General features: G+C 42.5%; 1 protein-coding gene across 2 annotated transcripts; it reads left to right on the forward strand.

Moving 5' to 3' along the window:
• The first annotated feature begins 3,321 nt into the window (after window positions 1–3,321).
• Window positions 3,322–14,973, forward strand: CLBA1 (clathrin binding box of aftiphilin containing 1). Of its 2 annotated transcripts, XM_068160274.1 has the most exons (7): window positions 3,322–3,409; window positions 4,621–5,291; window positions 6,757–6,828; window positions 8,773–8,918; window positions 10,246–10,375; window positions 11,651–11,764; window positions 13,542–14,973. In XM_068160274.1, the coding sequence occupies exons 2-7, from the start codon at window positions 4,842–4,844 to the stop codon at window positions 13,665–13,667; spliced, it is 1,038 nt and encodes a 345-aa protein (XP_068016375.1). In that variant the 5' UTR covers window positions 3,322–3,409; window positions 4,621–4,841; the 3' UTR covers window positions 13,668–14,973. The 2 variants fall into 2 exon arrangements, with proteins under 2 accessions (XP_068016375.1, XP_068016376.1); XM_068160275.1 differs by lacking the exon at window positions 6,757–6,828 and having other exon boundaries at window positions 13,542–14,972.
• Window positions 14,974–18,348: the final 3,375 nt, after the last annotated feature.

An 18,348-nucleotide genomic window follows, 5' to 3' on the forward strand; every position in this document is an offset into this window, starting at 1 on the left:
ATGCAAAGCGTGGTATGGAGAGAAGCATCTCAACTTTTGTGTAGTCTGTAGCCGTTTCCTTTGAGAAAACAAAGGCAAAAATGTAAAGTCATATAAAATAATCTTGGTAGCTAAAAAATATACTGAGATTTCTTCAAAACAGTATATTAATGGGAAGAAGAAGTCTAGGGAAGGTGTGGGCCCCCTCAGAAAGGAAACTGGTGACATGGTCACAAGTGATGAGGAAAAGGCTGAGGTACTTAATAACTTCTTTCCCTCAGTCTTCACTGCAAGGGCCTCTAGCCACACTCCTGATGTTATCAAAGACAATGCCAGGGACGGGGATGAAGAACTGCCCATTGTAAGTGCAGATCAGGTTCGTGATCACCTGAAGAACCTGAAAGTGTTCAAGTCCATGGGACCCGACGGGATACACCCACGGGTACTGAGAGAACTGGCAGATGAGGTTGCTAAACCCCTCTCTATTATATTTCAAAAGTCCTGGCAGTCTGGTGAAGTCCCCACAGACTGGAAAAGGGGAAACATTACTCCCATTTTCAAAAAGGGTAAGAAGGAGGAACCAGGGAACTACAGGCCAGTCAGTCTCACCTCTGTGCCTGGAAAGATCATGGAGCAGATCCTCCTGGAGTCACTACTCACTCAAAAGAATAGTGAAGAGGTGATTTGGAACAGTCAGCATGGCTTTGCCAAGGGCAAATCCTGCCTGACCAACCTGGTGGCCTTCTATGAGCAGGTGACGAAATTAATAGATGAGGGGCAAGGAACTGATGTCATTTACCTGGACCTGAGCAAAGCCTTCAACACTGTCCTGCACCACATCCTGGTCTCCAAACTGGTGACACATGGGTTTGATGGGTGGACCACTAGATGGATAAGGAACTGGCTTGATGGCCGCACCCAAAGAGTGGCTGTCAATGGCTCCATGTCCCAGTGGAGGCCAGTGACAAGCGGAGTCCCTCAGGGATCAGTCCTGGCACCTGTCTTGTTCAACATCTTTGTGGGTGCCATGGACAGTGGCATTGAGTGCACCCTCAGCAAGTTTGCTGATGACACCAAGCTGTGTGGTGCAGCAGACACGCTGGAGGGAAGGGAGGCCATCCAGAGGGACCTTGACAGGCTGGAGAGGTGGGCACAAGCCAACCTCATGAAGTTCAATAAGAGCAAGTGCAGGGTCCTGCATCTGGGTCGAGGCAATCCCAGGCACGAATACAGGCTGGGCAGTGACTGGCTGGAAAACAGCCCTGAGGAGAGAGACTTGGGGGTGCTGGTGGACAAAAAGCTCAACATGAGCTCTCAATGTGCACTTGCAGCCCGCAAAGCCAATCAGATCCTGGGCTGCATCAGGACAAGTGTGGCCAGCAGGCCCCCTCTACTCAGCTCTGGTGAGACCCCACCTGGAGTACTGCGTCCAGTTCTGGAGCCCCTATTACAAGAGGGATGTGGAGGTGCTGGAACGTGTCCAGAGAAGGGCCACAAGGATGATCAGAGGGCTGGAGCACCTCTCCTATGAGGACAGACTGAAGGAGTTGGGGCTGTTCAGTCTGCAGAAGAGAAGGCTCCGAGGTGACCTAATTGTGGCCTTCCAGTATCTGAAAGGGGCCTACAGGAAGGCTGGGGAAGGACTTCTCAGGATCTCAGGTAGTGATAGGACTAGGGGGAATGGAATGAAGCTGGAGGTGGGGAGATTCAGGCTAGATGTGAGGAGGAGGTTCTTCCCCATGAGAGTGGTGAAGCCTTGGAATGGGTTGTCCAGGGAGGTAGTTGAGGCCCCATCCCTGGAGATGTTTAAGCCCAGGCTGGATGAGGCTCTGTCCAGCCTGATGTAGTGTGGGGTGTCCCTGCCCATGGCAGGGGGGTTGGAACTAGATGATCCTTGTGGTCCCGTCCAACCCTGACTGATACTATAATACTATGATATTATGATACTATGAACTCCTGAGGTTCCTGCAGCACAAGCATACTGCAGTGCAGGATGATGACTATCCCAACAGCTTTGGGGCTGAATCACAGTTTCGTTGAGGAGGTTGGATAGCCTGAAATCTGCAGGCTGATGCAGGATGGCCACGGAGGAAAAAGAAACTGCTCCAAAGCAGAAAGAAAACAAATTAAAAAAAACAAACCAACAAACAAACAACCTTTCACACACTTGCCAGTAAAGTTTCTTTGACTCCTTGTCTGGGCATCACTCCTAAATTCAGCCTCCTGCTCACAGATATAGCACTACAGCCTCAAATGAGAGTCAGATGTGTGAGAGGGAAGTGCATGTATCTATGCCTGGCTTGGAAAGTTTACATGCAGTAATGACTAGAAAACGCTTTTTACTTTGGGCCTTGCTCCAGAAAACCTATTTCCTTCTTTGTACAACTGTCCCCTGTTGCTTGGGACTGCCCAGATGTTTAACTCAGCCCCGAAGACAAGAAGGCTGAGTTTTCCTTAGGCTCTTCCTCTGCCACTCAGATGCTGGAGCAGCCAGCTTTGGGCACACTGCCTGCAGCCCACACCTCTGCTCCTCCACAGTAGGGCAAAATGGTCATCTCAGAGTCTTGGTGACCGCACCACAGCAACTGGATCATTAGCTTCTGGCTTTAGCAGCTACAAGTGGATGAAGTCTCGGCCTCAGCAGAGGCAGGACAGCCAAACACTTCATGGGGCGAAAGGAGAGGCAGAACAGATCCTGAGATACTGTTGCTGGTCATCCTACCATTTAATCATGAAGTTGTATTAGTGGATTGATTGCTACTTTTTTTAAGCCCCTGTCTTGGAATTTTGCAATTATATGAAGGTTTTAGCTATTTTCAAATTAAATGCATAGAACCACCATCATCAAACCGTACATATGTAGCCTGCCAGACCACAGAAAGGAGCTGGGAAAATGTGAGTAGTTTTTCACATCACGATTTTAAAATCAATTTCTTCCTATAGGGCAAGAGGTGACTTGTGGCTTTAACCCAAGCGAGACATAAGTGAAGACAACCGCAGTGACCGAGGCCGGGGAAGTATTTAGCAAAACAGAGGAAGGGGAGAGAACACGGACTGCATCAGGGCCACGGTCAGGCTTGGGTGCGAGGGGGCTGAGGAAGAGGCGAGTTTCCTCTGCCCCTTGCTGCTCCCCTGGGTGGGGCAGAAGCCTGGCAGGAGCAGCAGACCCATCGCTCCCGCTCCCGCTCCCTAGACGGCCTCTTCTGCCCGTCCCGGGCGGCAGCACCCCGAATGAGCGGGTCTGCGGGCACGGACAGCTGTACTCAGCTGTGCTCCACTCTGCCCCGAGTCGACCCCTCCCTCGCAGCCTGGGTGCGGCCTGACTGCTCCGCCCCGCCCCGGCACACCTACGCCCCGCCTCTGGGGACATGCCGGCTCGGCTCCGCCCGGGGTGCTGGCCGGGTAGCCGTGGTGGGGTCTCGGACCGGTGGTAAGGCTGTTTCCTTACGGGTGGTGGGGCCCCGATCTGCCTCGGTGGCTCAGCCCCCGTGGCCGCCGTAGCGGCGGCTGTGCCCGTCCCGCCCCCGCGGTAGGGGGGCAGCTGAAGCACGGCTGCGGCCCTCTGCTCCGTGGGGACGGTGGGGCGAGGCGGCTCGCAAGTTTCCCCACACACACCCTCTCAGCCTGCCTGCCTCCTCCCCGGGAGCGTGACTTCCCCCTGCGGGCAGGTGTCGGCGCTCAGACCGGGGTCGTGCGGTCACCGCCGGGGCTCGGGCTGGGCGGGCCGGGCCGGGCCGTGAAGAAGCTTATTCTCTGGGGCTCCCGGCGGGTCGGAGACTGGCTGCCGGTGGCCGGCTGCCGAGGCTTCTCTCTCCTACTTCGCCCGGGGCAGAGGGGAGGCTGCGGGGTGGGCAAGAGTGAAGCCGTTCCTCTCCGTGGTCCGTTCCCGGCCGGTCCTGTGCAACCTGAGAGGTGAACTTTGAGGAAAGGAACCCTAAACAAACAAAACACCGAAACTGGCACTATCCATGCAGCACAGGAAAGACCTAATAGCAGCCAGTCTTGCAGAAGTGCTTTTAATGTTGTGTATCTGCCCCGCAAAGCAACTTGTGAGGAGGGGAAGTGTTTGAGAAGATGTGACTAATCTGAAATGCTAAATGCAATTTTATCTGTATAGTTTACAGATGCCAAATTGAGCTCATTAAATCTGTCTTAATTGCTTCAGTAGTTGGAAGCACTTTTCTTTTCACAGGATTGAAGGGCCAATTTCCCGTGTTGCTGCACGTCAAATTCACCCGTTCAGTAATCTTTTGGACAGGGAGAGGTTGGGTAAACAAAACCACCATTGTTTGAGCATGCATGTGATGGATAAAATACCTATGGAAAAGATTTGATATGTGTTGGATATTTTCTGTAATTATTTGGGGTTGTCTCCTGATTGAGTATGCAGGACTCAATAAATATCCAACAACCTCTGCTAAGTATTTTCTGAATGTTGGTCATTAATGGTTTGCTTCTGGTGTGGGCAGGTAGTTCAGTGTTAACCTGAAATAATTTTGCATACAGCCATTTTCAGTTGTATAATACTGGAATGTGTTTGGTTTACACTGAGCATTCTTTCTCCTACTTTATCAAACATCTATCTTTATTCCTACACAGCTCTTACCACAGAACTATTTATTTATAATTCTTTCTCTGCAGGCTAATATCCTACACAGAAAGTGAGACTCAATAACATGCACACTGACTACTGGAGGAGAGGCTGAAGGACATCCTGTTTTGACTTAGCCGTGTTATTCTTTGATGTGAAATGAAGAACTTGATTCTATTTTGGAAATACTCAGATTTCTAATGCAACTGAACTTCAGTAGCCTTTTTTTGCAGTACAGATTTCGACAAATGATTTTTTTTCTTAAACAGAGATGCAGAAGCTGTCTGCAGAAAGTCTCAGTAATACAGGCACATTACAACAGATGTCTCTAGAAGACCTAGTGGTTGAAGTAGGTGATATGTCTCTTGATGAAAGTGATTGTAACTGGCATGAAAGGACAAATAATGGAATTATTAATCTTGAAGTAATGCAGCAAAACCTCCCCATAGTGAACGGCAAAGGGGGAAGTTCTGAAGGGTTTTCTGAGAGCGGTTGTACCTCAGAACCCAGTAGTTCCTGGGGTGATTTTGAAGGCTTCAGCGAATCCTTAGACAAATCAGAGAGATTCAGGCATAATCTTGCTGTTTCAGTGAAGTCAACAAAAACTTGTGAAGTTGATTTGGACTTAAGCAGGGGACGTTATAGCACTTCTCCTGGTCACTTCTGTTATGAGCCATCTCAAGAGAGCGGGATACAGGTGGCTTCGAGCTCTCTAAATGAGGTACGTGTTAATAGTAAACCAAAGACCAGAAATGCTTGTGTTGCTGCTTCCTACATCTCAAGATTTGTATCTGAATTTCTTCTTTATAAAGGAAAACACTGTACAGGGAGAGACTGTCAAGCTACTTTGCAGTTAACTTGAGTGGAACAAAAGCATCTTCTTTACAGTGTTTGACAAGTTACCCTACTCTGTAGCTTTAAAGAATGTAACATGCTACTTAGCTTCTAGACACTAGGAATAAGTAAGCACGTAGAAAAGATGAAGCTTGCCCTGAAGCACATGCGATTTAAAAGCTGGTCAAGAATGAGCATAGGAAATAGAAAATCAGGGAAGGTGGGTAACAAACAGGGTGGAAAAAAATTCTTTGAGTTGTCTGCAAGCTTTCTGAAGTAAACCAGCATTACTTTTGAGTTAGAAATTAGAGCAAACAGTAACTTCTACTGCCTGAATAATCCACCACTCTTTCTGGAATTTTATACTGCTTGTGGGTGGAAGTTAATCACACACACACAGAGAATAAAAATAACATAATTAATTTTTTAGCATAGGATGTTACATTCATTTATTTAGGTGATCAGTTCTACCACTGTATAATGTAATGTGGCCTCATGAGCGCAAAAAAAGCTTCAGGTTAAGGGTTATACCTTAGAATCACAGGATTGTTTTCTTTGGAAGAGACCTTTTAAGATCAAGTCCAGCCATTAACCTTGTTGCAATTAATGTCTTTCCATATTTACCAAACATGCATCGCCAACATGAAGCAAAGTAACAAAAAGAAAAGAACAATGTAAAATTAGAAAACAAAACATTCTCATTCTTACTAATTTTATCTGAAATTAAAACATTATTGAAAAGAGAGACATCACGTAAGACTTCCATGGAGTTAATGAGATTCATTAATAGTTTTGTAAATAGTAAATGCTTGCAGTCTAGTAGATGAGTTTTAATATGGGTAGAGGAGTTTTAGTATGGGTAGAGGATTTTCTGAAGACAGGCCTTTTGTCTTTGCCTGATAACTTCACCTGTTGCAGGAGTGTTACTAGGGAAAGCACAAAAATGCACGTGGGATAAGCTGTCCAGCACTCAGAGAGGAGTTCACAAGAAACCTGGTTATTGGTGTGCATAAACAAAGAATTTAAATTGCTTGTAATGCTGGAAAACGGAGACGAGAAGGGTTATGCTGAAGAGAGAAAGTATATAATAATTGTATCTGAAATAGAATATAGCAGATTGTTTGGTTTCTTTCCAAAAGCAGTAAATTTTAATCTTAATGAAGCCTTTATTTTTGCATTTATTAAAGGCAAAAGGAAATGTCCTGTACGAGCTAAATAAGTTAACCATACTTAGCCTTTCAAGTGGTCTCTTTTTTGTTTCAGGGTAGAGAAACAGCTGCAGAGCTGCTGAAGATTTCTTTGGATGTGGAATATACATGTAGCTTGTTTTTCATCCTTGTGCTTTTTTGCAGTGTTTGTTTGAGATCACAAACTCTTCAGATTGTGTCTTTGTCCATGGTATGGTCAATAGAAAGAAAGTCCAGGTAGGCTGGAAGGGAACTCAAGAGATCATCTGAGATCAGTGGCCTGACCTTCAATATCTAGTACTTCAGTTAATTAAATTATGTCAGTCTGGAGCAGAGCAATATATTTTAAAATGAAAACAATCACTAGCTTCCTTACAGTAGCTGGATTTTTTGCCTACATGATTGAATAACTTTGAGGATTTTTCATGTGTTCTTTAAATATCAGCCTTTGTGAGAGGGACTAGTGCACTTGCTTAAGCACTGGAGTATTCTGATAGGATATAGAGGATTTGGTCAAAAAGCATGGATGTGAAATTTGTGCATTCATATTGTTATAATTAGTACAAAACTACAAGGTAAATGGGAATATACTCAAAATTGTTTTGGAAACACCCACTGAAGCAGAGAGTATTAAAGTAATAATAATAAACCCTTGCATTTTTCTTCTGGCTTGGGTGAACTGTAACCCAGTGACCTGTGTATGTGTCAGAGTAACATTACAGGCTCTAACAAGTTGTTACAGCTGAAACAGTGCAGTGGTTCCCTCAACTCAACTTCTGTGGCTGTAATTTCCACTCCAAAGCCAAGGGCAGCTGTCTAACACTTTCCTTAGCTCCCATTTAATTTAGGTTTTGGTGCCTGCTTAGAAGTATTTTATGAGCATGACTCTCCATGAATGCTTTAGCAAGTGTGTTTTCACAGAATTGTTCTCCTCAGACATCTTTCTCCTCCAGATAGTATCCCTGTTTTAAGTCTACTGAAATAATTTACAAATTACAAATTGATTTAATGTATTATGATGCTTTGGGCAAGACTCAAATTATTTTACTTAGGAGTCTTGAGTGTTCCAGAGTTGTCCATCATGATAAGCAGTTTAACAAGGCAAGGGTGGGATAAATTGTATTTCTAGAAGCTCTGTTGATTTTGCCTACTCATTAGATTAAATCCATACTCTCTTACACTGCGCTTGAGTTCAGCATAATGAAACTGTGGAAATACCTCTAATTTATGTCAGCTATTTGAATTACAACTAAATGAAACTGCCAAAAGATGGAGTATCCATACCTAGGCTTATGGAGTATCCATACCTATGTTTTTCGAGTTGAATTGACGGTTGCTAGGCAAGGAAAACTAGCTAGTTTCGTTCTTGAGCTTTCACACACGAGTACTGCTCCTGGATTGCAGTCCCTCTGCAGGGTATTATAGTCAATTAATTGCTTTGATTTAGAAAATTGCAGTAATTCCTTCCTTGAAGGAATAAAAACACAAAACTATAGATGGTATGATAACATCCCTTTAGGATAGGATGTAAATTATGCACGTTTTTCCTTGTATATGTATCAGTCTTTAGGTAACCTTGTTACTTCCCATAGGCCTGTTTGGATCACTCATGTTCAGTTCTCCAAACCTCTTCCTCCTAACGCTGGAGGAGGAACAAGTATGTAAATCTGGCTCTGTTTTTTAACAGAGGCTGGAAGAAGTTTGGTTCAAATGCAAGGATACAGAGACATATCCCATCTGACTTACACAGTACAAGTGTTTATTGGTAACTATAGCATTTAGTGGTTGTTGCATTTGGCGGAATCAGGTGTGTTCTAATACTAAGTTAGCAAAATGAGCTTTTGAATTGATGTGTTCATGAGTTTTGTCACTGACTCAATTAGCTCAACAGAAGGAGGAGTCTTGAATGCTAATGAGCAAACCAGTTTATAACTTAGTAGCTGGGAAGCTAGAGACTAAAGTTCATTAGAAACTCTTGGCCTCTTGCTTCACCTCTTCTAATTCAATGTAAATAATCAAAACATTGAACTATGGGCCCAGACCCTCTGTGTTATTAATGTTAATATAGATTTTAAAACCAATCAATAATACTGTTTCTAGAATGTTGCAGTTTTTGGACTAGGTACTTCATGAACTCTGTGGATGGCCTGTGTTACATATATAATCTGTTTTTTTTTCTAGGCAAACCACAGCTATGAGGATATATTTAAGATGGGCTTTCCAGAAGTCTTTGTATCACAGTCCAGAGAGAGCATAAGAAGCTTAGATCAAGTACTTGATACAAATAATGATGTTGGGATTCCTGAACTTAGGAAGAACCAACTTTGGTAATAAGTTTAGACAAACTTCTTAATTTTGTTTTTAAACTATTTATCATCCATTAAACTTTTTTACTTAATAATTTAAAGTTCAGTGGTACTTGCAGATGATCATAAAAATCATCTTAATCACTGTGGTCTTCAGCATATAGATCTTGCCAATTTTGCATTGTTTTCTTAAAGGAAATGGATTGTGTTTTAGCCATTGGCAAACAAGGAAGAGAATATATCAAAATTACAAATTCCTGCTTAGGGTTTTTCCTGCTGTTGGTGTGCCTTCTTATGACTAAGCCTCTGGAATGCCAGAACACCCAGCAGGCAGCCTATTCTTCCTGTTTGCTTCTCCTTTCTTTGCAACACATTTGACTTATTTCTTCATCATCTGAGGCAGGAGCATTGCTGCTGCTTCTGCTGACAACCCTCTTGACTCCTTCCCCCTTCCCCCCTCCCCCTCCCCCAGTGGTAACTTCTTCTCATGTTTAACCAGATATGCTTCTAAACCAGTGGTGCATTTGGCTTCTTTCCTGGGGTTATGTTAACAGGAATTAGTATTGTTAACTTAGCTTTCTCTTAAGGCAGCTGGAAAAAGTTTAGATTTGTTTTTGAAGGATCAGCAGTTTCTGAGCAGTGATGTCATTACTGAGCAGTGTTGTAGTTATTTTTGCATACATCTGACTGAGGGTTTGTATCTGAAAAGCTGGGTCAGTGCATGCTTTGGAAATGTAAGAATCACAAGAAATATAATTAAAGCATTTAATGTGGGCATCCCTTTGTCAAGTTCCTTGTATATGCATTTCACTTTAAGCAGCCTCAAACTTGTGGAGAAATAGGATGTATGTAAATGGGACTGTGAGTGCTAACTACAGCCAAAAAAGCTCTGATCTACCGTGGTAACTAAGGTCAGTGATTATTGCATACTGTCCTAAGCCAAAAGCAACTGAATAGGATGAGTGCAATGTAAAAACCCAGTGCACTCAAGTACAGTGTAGAGGGGGCTTCTTAATTCTCCCTGTTTCAGTAGCATGTGCCGTTGGTTTGTTTTGTAGTGAAGAGCAGATGCAGGTCACCCACCTGAGCAGCAGGCTGCTGCAGCAGAGGAGCACTGGCTGATAGGGAAGGAGAAAGGGTTCAGAGGCAGAAAAGGAAAGGTGGTTGATCGTTTGATTGAATGTAGAAAAAGTTCTAAGGAAGCTGCATTTTAGATCAAGGTAGGCTAGTATATGACTGTATGTAGCAAAAATAACTAAGGTAGGAATATTCACTGGACACTTTGTACACCTTGTAACAGGTCTCTTCCAACCTTAGTGATTTTCTCAAATTGTACTTTGTTTCCTAGCATCCATTCTGGAAACATATGGAGAACACTTACAGACTTTGATAATATCCCCAGTTTAAGACATACTTGGGGTAAATCTCATTGCCAAGAAACCCTCTTGAGTGCTCTTGGAATAGAAGCAAATCAAAAGGTAATTGAACAATGGTTTGCTAGTATGCCATCATAAACACTTGGTTATGAATCTGTTCTTCTGTAAGCCATATGTGCAGATGCATGAGGATCTAGATCTGGGTAAGACACAAGTTTTTTTACAGCAAGCCTTTCAGAATGATAGTCTGGTCTTTTCTCATCGTTACGTGGAAGTAACTATGAAATTGTGCAGGATCAAATTTTGATTATCTTTACATTGAAGTCTCCACTGTGTAGAGCCCTGTTGTTAGATGGCACATTTAGCTTAAGTACAGATGTAGAATTAGCTTTCAGATGTGCATATGGTAAGATGGCTTTCTTTTTTTGCTCAGAGCATGAAAAAAATACTAGCTTGTAATATCCTTCCATTAAGTGAAAATCAGATTTGAATAATGGAGCCTGTTAAAGTAATTAATGGATGTTATTTTCTGTATAGGAACTGAAAGTGTGTTCTACTTCCCTTTTCCTCAGATTATTCTATCTCTTTGTGCAAGGCTTGAGGGAGAGTATGTTTTAAATTGAATCAAGACGAAACCAATGGTATTGAAAGATCTTGAAAGGAGTTGTCTTTAATATTTTGTTTTGAGAAGATAAGGGTATCAGAAATGGTTCAGCTTTCAACCTGACTATTTAGTTGGGATGAACGAGTCACACGTAGTTTTCAGAAGTAACAGTTTGAATTTTTGAAGGATGGGGGAGTGTGAGTGTGTGTACTGCATTCTGGTTTGATTTTATAGATATATTTGGCCTTTCATGCAAGATATATACAAACAGAATGACAGTGATGAAAGTATAGTATCTATTCTGCACTTTAAAGTTGCTTTTATATAACTGTCACATAACAGAAGAGAATGGGAGACATTCTTCCAACATAGCTCAACTCCCTTTCTGTTCCCTTCTTGCCCATAGATACACCAGCATCAAATCAATTCCCAGGCAGCTTAAACTTATGTCATTACTTCTTTTCTGTCACTGGAAGATTGTATTGCCTTTAATAGTGCTAATGAAGATGTGTTTCTCACCACCTGTTGTGGTGTTGGTTAAGGCTAATTTTAATTAGAAAAGGCTTTTTTACTAATTCAAGTCACAATTAGATTCTTGTGTGTACAACAAGTTTTGGCATAAAATTGTTTTAGTGCAAAGAGAGAACATAATAAATCAAATTACAGCTTTGGAAGTGAAGTTTAGTTGTTACTGTTATTTGAGGGGAAACTTCTCTTTGTGCTTTGAAATCAGATAGAAATTCATAAAGAAAATGTAAATTCTGTTTTGTTAGGGCTGTTCGGAGATCCAGGATAACATTCTTGAGGAACCAAATGTTAAAGATAACGAGGACTTCAGATTTGATGGATTCAATATTAATGACTGCAAAGCACTGATCCAGACAAAGGTAAGAACTACTCTGAGGGTAAGCACTTCAGAGAACCACAGAGTGTCTTTTACATGTGCCTCTGTGCTGTAGCCAGCTGTTCTAGCATGTGTTCTAATGTAATTGTTTAGTCCTGATGTGTTTACATGTGAAGCTGATGTTGGCTGTTTGAAATCTAGCTGACAGCTCTAGAAGAGGTACAATATACTGTACTGTGGGAAGCTAAGGGAGTAGTTAATGGAATGTTTAGCTGGCCTTCGCATCTCTGTGATGGGACATCTTGTACCTCAGAACCATGTGAGAAAGAATGGGAGTGTGGAGATAACAACAAGCTGTATCACTGGAGCAGATAGGAAAAACACTTTGGGGAAAAAAATTATCTGTGAAAATAAGACCAAACAGTGGGGTTGTGGCTTGGTAGGCTGTGGGAAAGTGAAGTATGAAGTAAAGTACGTATGAACCTCTCAATAAAGAGCTGCTGGTTCCACAGTTTGAGGCCATTTTGGCCCACCTGTAGCTGTGGTCACCTCTCCACAACTGGTCTACCAGCTTGTATTTCAGCTATCCCATGTTGAGACAGGTAGGCTCTTGAAACAACATACCCCACCATATGCACAGGTATAGCAACAATGTACCAAAGGCAAAGCAACGTAATACTGGGGGGATACTTATTCATTACATACCCTGGACTTTAGGCCACATTACTCAGTGGTTGAGAGAAAAATGTGATACATGTGATGACAAAGGAAGGTGAGCCTATTTGTAGAAGGATCAAGACATTGATCACTGGGGATGATGACTGTAATTCACTCCTAAAATATATGGCAAGGCAAACAGCAAACATTAGAAGCAAAGCCTGTAGAGAAGAGATCGCATTCAAAGTTGCATTTCAGATTTTCAGAATGATTCAGATTTAGTTTATTCACTCAAGGAGAAAACAGGTTCATTGTTACGATGATAATGATTTGGGAACTGGTTTTAAGATGTGTTACAAAACGTACAGAGAAATGAAACCAGAATACGTTGTTGTCAGTGTATGCGTATCTTTGGACAAACAGGTCTTAATAAACTCTGCTTCTTTCTTGCTAAAGCGATGCAAGTTGAAAGGAAAATTCTGTAAATCCCCATGGCTGTTAAAAATGTGTGTTGCATTCTGCTTTTAATGAAGTTTCTTGGGTGATTATTTTTAACACAAGGTCCCTCCCTCAGTGGAGAATAAACTTGAACAGCTGTTGAGGTGCATTTTAATTGCTCTGTTTCATTTACTGCATTGGACAATGAAGATGCATAACCATTCTGGGAACCTTGTACCTAAGAGATGATAAGGAGGGGAACTCAGAAAGAAAACCAAGAGACTTTCCACTTACTCCTTCATAATTCAGTTCTGCCTTCTTCAGTGAGAACCTGAGGGCAAGATCACAGTAGCTGGCACATAGTTGGAACTGTGTAAAATACAGAGACAAGGTTTAGGTATAGGAGAAGTGGTTCATGGTAGGTGGACTAAAAGGAATCATGATACAAAGTTAGGGGAAATGAACAGTATTTTCCTGGAGTAGCCTCTGAAGGCCATGAACAAACCCTGTGGCTTGGTGTCTCAAAGTAAAGTTCATTAGGAAACTTAGGTTGCCGTTTCTAATGTTAAGTAAGTTAGCTGCGTAGTGGGATGTTTTCTGTGTACCTTCCCAGTTAGGTCCTTTATTTTTAGTTTTATAAAAACTCGATTGAAATATGCAAAGTCTTTAATTCACTGTGGGGTGAAAAAGAAAAATGAATAACATAGTTTTTCTTTTCCATTCAGCTTTCTGTATCACCAGATTCCAGAAATGGTCTTTTCAGCTATAACCTCTTTTTGAAAGCCACATCGCCCAATGGAAACCTGCAGTATGTAACAACCCCAAAGAAGAAGCACCCTTTCATGACATAGTGATGGTTGTTGAACCAAATGTTTTTGGTTTTTGCTTTTTTTTTTTAATTTATTTTTGAACTGTCTGCAGTTTACCTTCATTTTGTTACTGGCTTGGTACTATAGACTACCTATGTTCTTTAGGAAAGTGACGACTGCTGTATATGAGGTACCTAAAGCCACATTATTAGAAGATAATTATTCTATTTAGTTGTGAAGTCAAAGGTGTAATTTTGTCCAACTAGGTTTTGCTGCAGGGTCATCTCTTACAGTAAATTCAGCTGCAGTCGCACTTTAAAGATACTCTGGTGGACTACTCTCTTGAACTACTGACCTAATTCCTGTTTGATCAAAAACCTTGTTTCTCTACCAAAGTCTAAACACAACCTTGAGTGTGTTGTGAAGTGTGCCTTATCACCATCTCTCCTCATAGTTGTTCCAGTTTGGATCAGGTGAGATCTGCCAACATTGAACATAATGTGAGGAGCCTCCTACATCTGATGGCTTTCCCTGGGCTTTAGGCAGATAAAACTGTTTTGACTTCTGTCTGATGAAGCCTACTGTGATGATGTGGGTATAGCTGGTTGATCATTTTGTCCTGGCATTGGTTTCTGACTGAAATAAATCTCACCTCTCTAAAGCTGATTTGAGCAGGGCTTCTTGGATTCATTTGGCTACCACTTAAGCCACACGTAACCATGCCTGTTAAAGCCTAACAGTGATGTGGTTCGGGAATGGCACTGACAGTGCTGCGAATGTATAGTAACTGTTGGCTGTGGTGCCCATCTCCCTGTGTGTGTGAGTGCTGGAGGGGATGCACTTCACTGTCATTCATATAATCCATGGTGCTTCCTTGCCAACTGCAGCAACTTATTATTCATTGGCTTTGGCCACTCTGAAGTTCTAACTTCAGTAATGATTATGACACCTCAGTGCTATTAAGCAGAGGATGAACTGTGTAGTAGTAGATGGTAATTGGCCACTTAGAAAAGTGCTGTTTGACAGTGGCTCAGTGGCTGCCCAGGCCCTGGAGGGAATTCTGCGCCATCAGACTGAAAACTCCATGTGGATACAAGAGCAGGGTTAACTTTTCCACTTAACACTGGATTTGAATTATTTTTCCATTTCCTCTGTAAGTCTTTCAGAGCACTTAAATATGTATTAAATAGGCTGTAAACTCATAGAATAGTAAATTGCTAATAAATAATGGATAGTTGAGGTGGATAACAAACATTTTTGAAATCAGTTACCAGAATAAAGTCCCATTTCTGTGCTTCAGACGAACAGGGCCCTGCAGAGGGACTGAAGGGGGCAATCTGTAGCATGTGTAGCACTGGCTGATGCATCAGAGCCTAGGCCCTCTTTCCTTCTGGGCCTTTGAGTTTGCCTTTGCTTGTGCTGACACTGGATGAATGTTTTCCTGTTGCCACAGAAGGGTGAATAAATCATCTTTCCCTTATAGTAGCAGGTTTTACAGCCATGTCCAAGGTATGGATTGGGGAAAAAAGGGTTTCAGCCCTTTATGATTCAGTGAGGAAAAAAATTACTGGGGTTCCAAAGGTGATGGGCTCAACCTTTCAGGTTTTTCTCTTTTGGACAGATTCTTTGGGCCACCTGAGCCCTTATTACCTGTAAACATGGGCTGCACAAGATAACTGAGAGACTTTCTAACTTCGGTCTCCAGTTTGAGAAGAACAAGTTCATCTCTTCAAGGTAATAAACTATCAGCTTTGAAATGACAAAGTAATCAATTTGGCTTCCTGGTTGTATAGTCCTGGCAGTCCTCCAGCCCTTGTCAGAACCTGGACACAATGTGCCTATTTGGGGGTACTCACAAGAGAAAATTGCACTCATACTCTTAACTGACTAGAGAATGCTCAGAGAGACAAACCAAGTTGTTAGGTGATCATTCTCAGGCGTGTTGCATAGTATAAAGTAGCCTTGTCTTGAGTTGCTATCCTGGGAAACGAGGGGTGCCGGAAACCCCTCTGGGGTGTTTTGCACAAATACTGGCTGTTCATTTCCGTTAGTCATTTCCTTGTTCCTGCCCTCCCTGGCACCCAGCCACATGTGCCAGCCACTGCTGTGTGCCCACTCTCTGAAAGCACAGCCATACTGAGGAGTAGCAGGTGTTTGTTCTGTGGAAATGGTGCACAGAGGAAATAAAACTTTGTATCTTAGTATGTTTTAAGCTACCATTTCATAATTTTTCATCTTAGGTGTGAGCTCTCAGCTGTGGAACACTGAGTTCTGATGAACTAAACATGTTACTGTACTCTATTTGCAGAAAGCAAATACCAGAGTCTTCTGATATTTGCTTAGGATTCTGAAAAGGTGAAAACTAAAGCCAGGTAAGAGTTTTAGACAGCAGAGCTAGAAAGAAATGACTTCTCCCCCACCCCCACCCCACTCCCCACTGAGAGTGAAAATATACCCACAGAACCAAGTTTTAAGAGCAACTTGGCAATGTAATTAGTGAGATGTTTCATTTGTAGAAAAAGCACTGTGAACAGCTTTGTGAGATTGAAAACATTTCAATGCATGTTCTGGTCAAAGGTGTAAGATAGGTAAAATTTCAGGAAACTTATTTTAAGAAACAATCCTTAAAACGGAGCAGAGGAGAAAGGCAACTTTTTGGGAAGCTTTGTTTTAGAAACAGCATAGTGCTAGTATTTGTAAAGTCCAAGTAGTATGTGGAATTTTGTTAAAAAAAAACCCAAAACCCCCAAATAAAGAAATCCCACACAAACCAACCCCCACAAACAAAAGGGGAGTTCCAGACCCTGTGATGATTTACAAGCATTCCATAAGCCCAGTGGCTTTTCAAAGTGCAGGGTCTTTACAGCATTTAAAAGCACTCTGATCTTTTGAATAGCAAAGATCAGTTTTAATAGTTCTGTTTGTCACTCCAGTTTGGCAAAAATCAAGCTGCATTAAAATTGTTAACCCCTAAACTTCTCTGTAAATCTGAGTTCAATTTGCCAGACCTCTCTGAAGGATTCAAGGAAAACAGAACCCACCCAGCATACACAGCAGGCTAGTTCCATCTAGCAGTTGTTCTCTGATCCTTCCAATAAATGGGGAGGTGAACTTCTGAAATTGTCATTCCCCACAGCACAGCCTGGGTGCCACAGCACTAAGTGCTCTGCTGGGTAAGTGGTGCCTAATGAGGAGAAATGCACAGTGAAGTCTCATATTTTTTTTTAAATCAAGGCAAGAGGCCTGTGTAAGATGGGCAAATCTTCCAGCTTCCTTGATAGTCATAGAATTGTTTTGATTGGAAAAGATATTTAAGATCAAGTCCAACTGTCAACCTAAGACCACCATAGTCATTAAAGAATACCCCAAAGTGCCATGTCCACGTTTTTTGTGCACCTCCAGGGATGGCAACTTCACCAGCTCCCTGAGCAACCTGTTCCAAAGCCTGACCACCCTTTCAGAACAAAATTTTCTCAAACAGCCAATCTAAACCTCCCCAAGTGCAATCTTCTCTTCCCCCTCTTATCCTACCACTTGATACTAGAGAACAGACCAACCCCCATCTCACTACACCCTCCTTTCAGACAGTTGTAGAGAGCAAGCCTCCCAAATTTCAATAGCTAAATTTCTCACAGTGGACGCTGATTTTCAGTAGGTCAAAATTAGTTTTGCAACTGGTAACTCATCTTCACAGAATTGATAGATTATTGACAGAGAGTGCACTCAAGGCAGTATCTGCTCCTCCCCAGCTAGCCCTGTTCTAAACCAGCATTTCACTGAGTTATGTGGCTCAGCAGACTTTACAAGTTGAGCGTGACTAAAAGTGATGAAAGTATATGAAACTTTATAATTCCTGAACACAATACTTCAGAAAGACTTTCTTACAAGACTAACTGCAGCATACCTCCCCAAGGCAGCATTTGCTGTTGCTAGACTTCAAGACCCATGGTACAAGAGCAGTTCTGTACTGCAGTTACAATATTGTCCTGCTCAATAATGTAGACACAGAGTTAATGCCTGGGTGACAACTGTCATAGCCAGAACAGCATTTCTGTGCAGAAGTTACTTCTGGACCTGGGCTTTTCACACTGTGAGCAGCAGGACAAAAGGCAGAAAGAATTTTTGGCCTATAAGTAGGAGCCAGTGCAGCCTCATCAATAAAATGAAGTTCATTGCAAGAGTCAGGATCTCAGAGGTCCGCAAGAGGATAGACCCCTTTAAACCTGAAGTTGCTGGTGTACTTTACATTAGCACAGACTAGCAAGTGACATTCTGGTAGCACCAAGTGGCAGTGGTTTTCTTCCAGGCTGACAAGCCTGAAGTGTCAAGTGCATGCACCAAGGAAACTTTATTTGATACTTGCTTTGAGGCACAGCAACTTCTGAAGCAACACTAAGAACTGCAGGGGCTGGGAGTACTACAGCAGTTAGGTGAGAAAAAGCCCACAGGGACAAGCAAATGCTAACAAACATGTTGCCTCTTCACAACACGAATGCCACCATCCCTTGTTCTGCAGGGATGGGACAGAAAGCAAATGTGATGTTATAGAAGTTAGTTGAAACTTAGAGCCAAACAGGTATAACATTAGTAACAACTAGACAGACAATCATGAACAGCTGAAGTAAGCAAAGGCTACAGATGGTGGTATATGAACCACAGCAACTGTATTACAATGTAACTGCAGAATTGGCCAAAACCAACTGGGAGGATGTGATTTGTATAA

The sequence above is a fragment of the Melanerpes formicivorus genome, unplaced genomic scaffold (genome assembly GCF_026170545.1).
Source record: "Melanerpes formicivorus ecotype bairdi unplaced genomic scaffold, bMelFor1.0.p_v2 SCAF_48, whole genome shotgun sequence".
Classification (NCBI taxonomy): Eukaryota; Metazoa; Chordata; class Aves; order Piciformes; family Picidae; genus Melanerpes; species Melanerpes formicivorus.

What these genes read in the sequence shown, in the direction of transcription:
- CLBA1 (XM_068160274.1), top strand. Translation starts at nt 4,842, where the DNA reads ATGCAGAAGCTGTCTGCAGAAAGTCTCAGTAATACAGGCACATTACAA. An exon ending in CTTAGGAAGAACCAACTTTG is followed by an intron (nt 8,919 to 10,245) that starts GTAATAAGTTTA and finishes TTTGTTTCCTAG; the next exon opens with CATCCATTCTGGAAACATAT. An exon ending in GAATAGAAGCAAATCAAAAG is followed by an intron (nt 10,376 to 11,650) that starts GTAATTGAACAA and finishes CTGTTTTGTTAG; the next exon opens with GGCTGTTCGGAGATCCAGGA.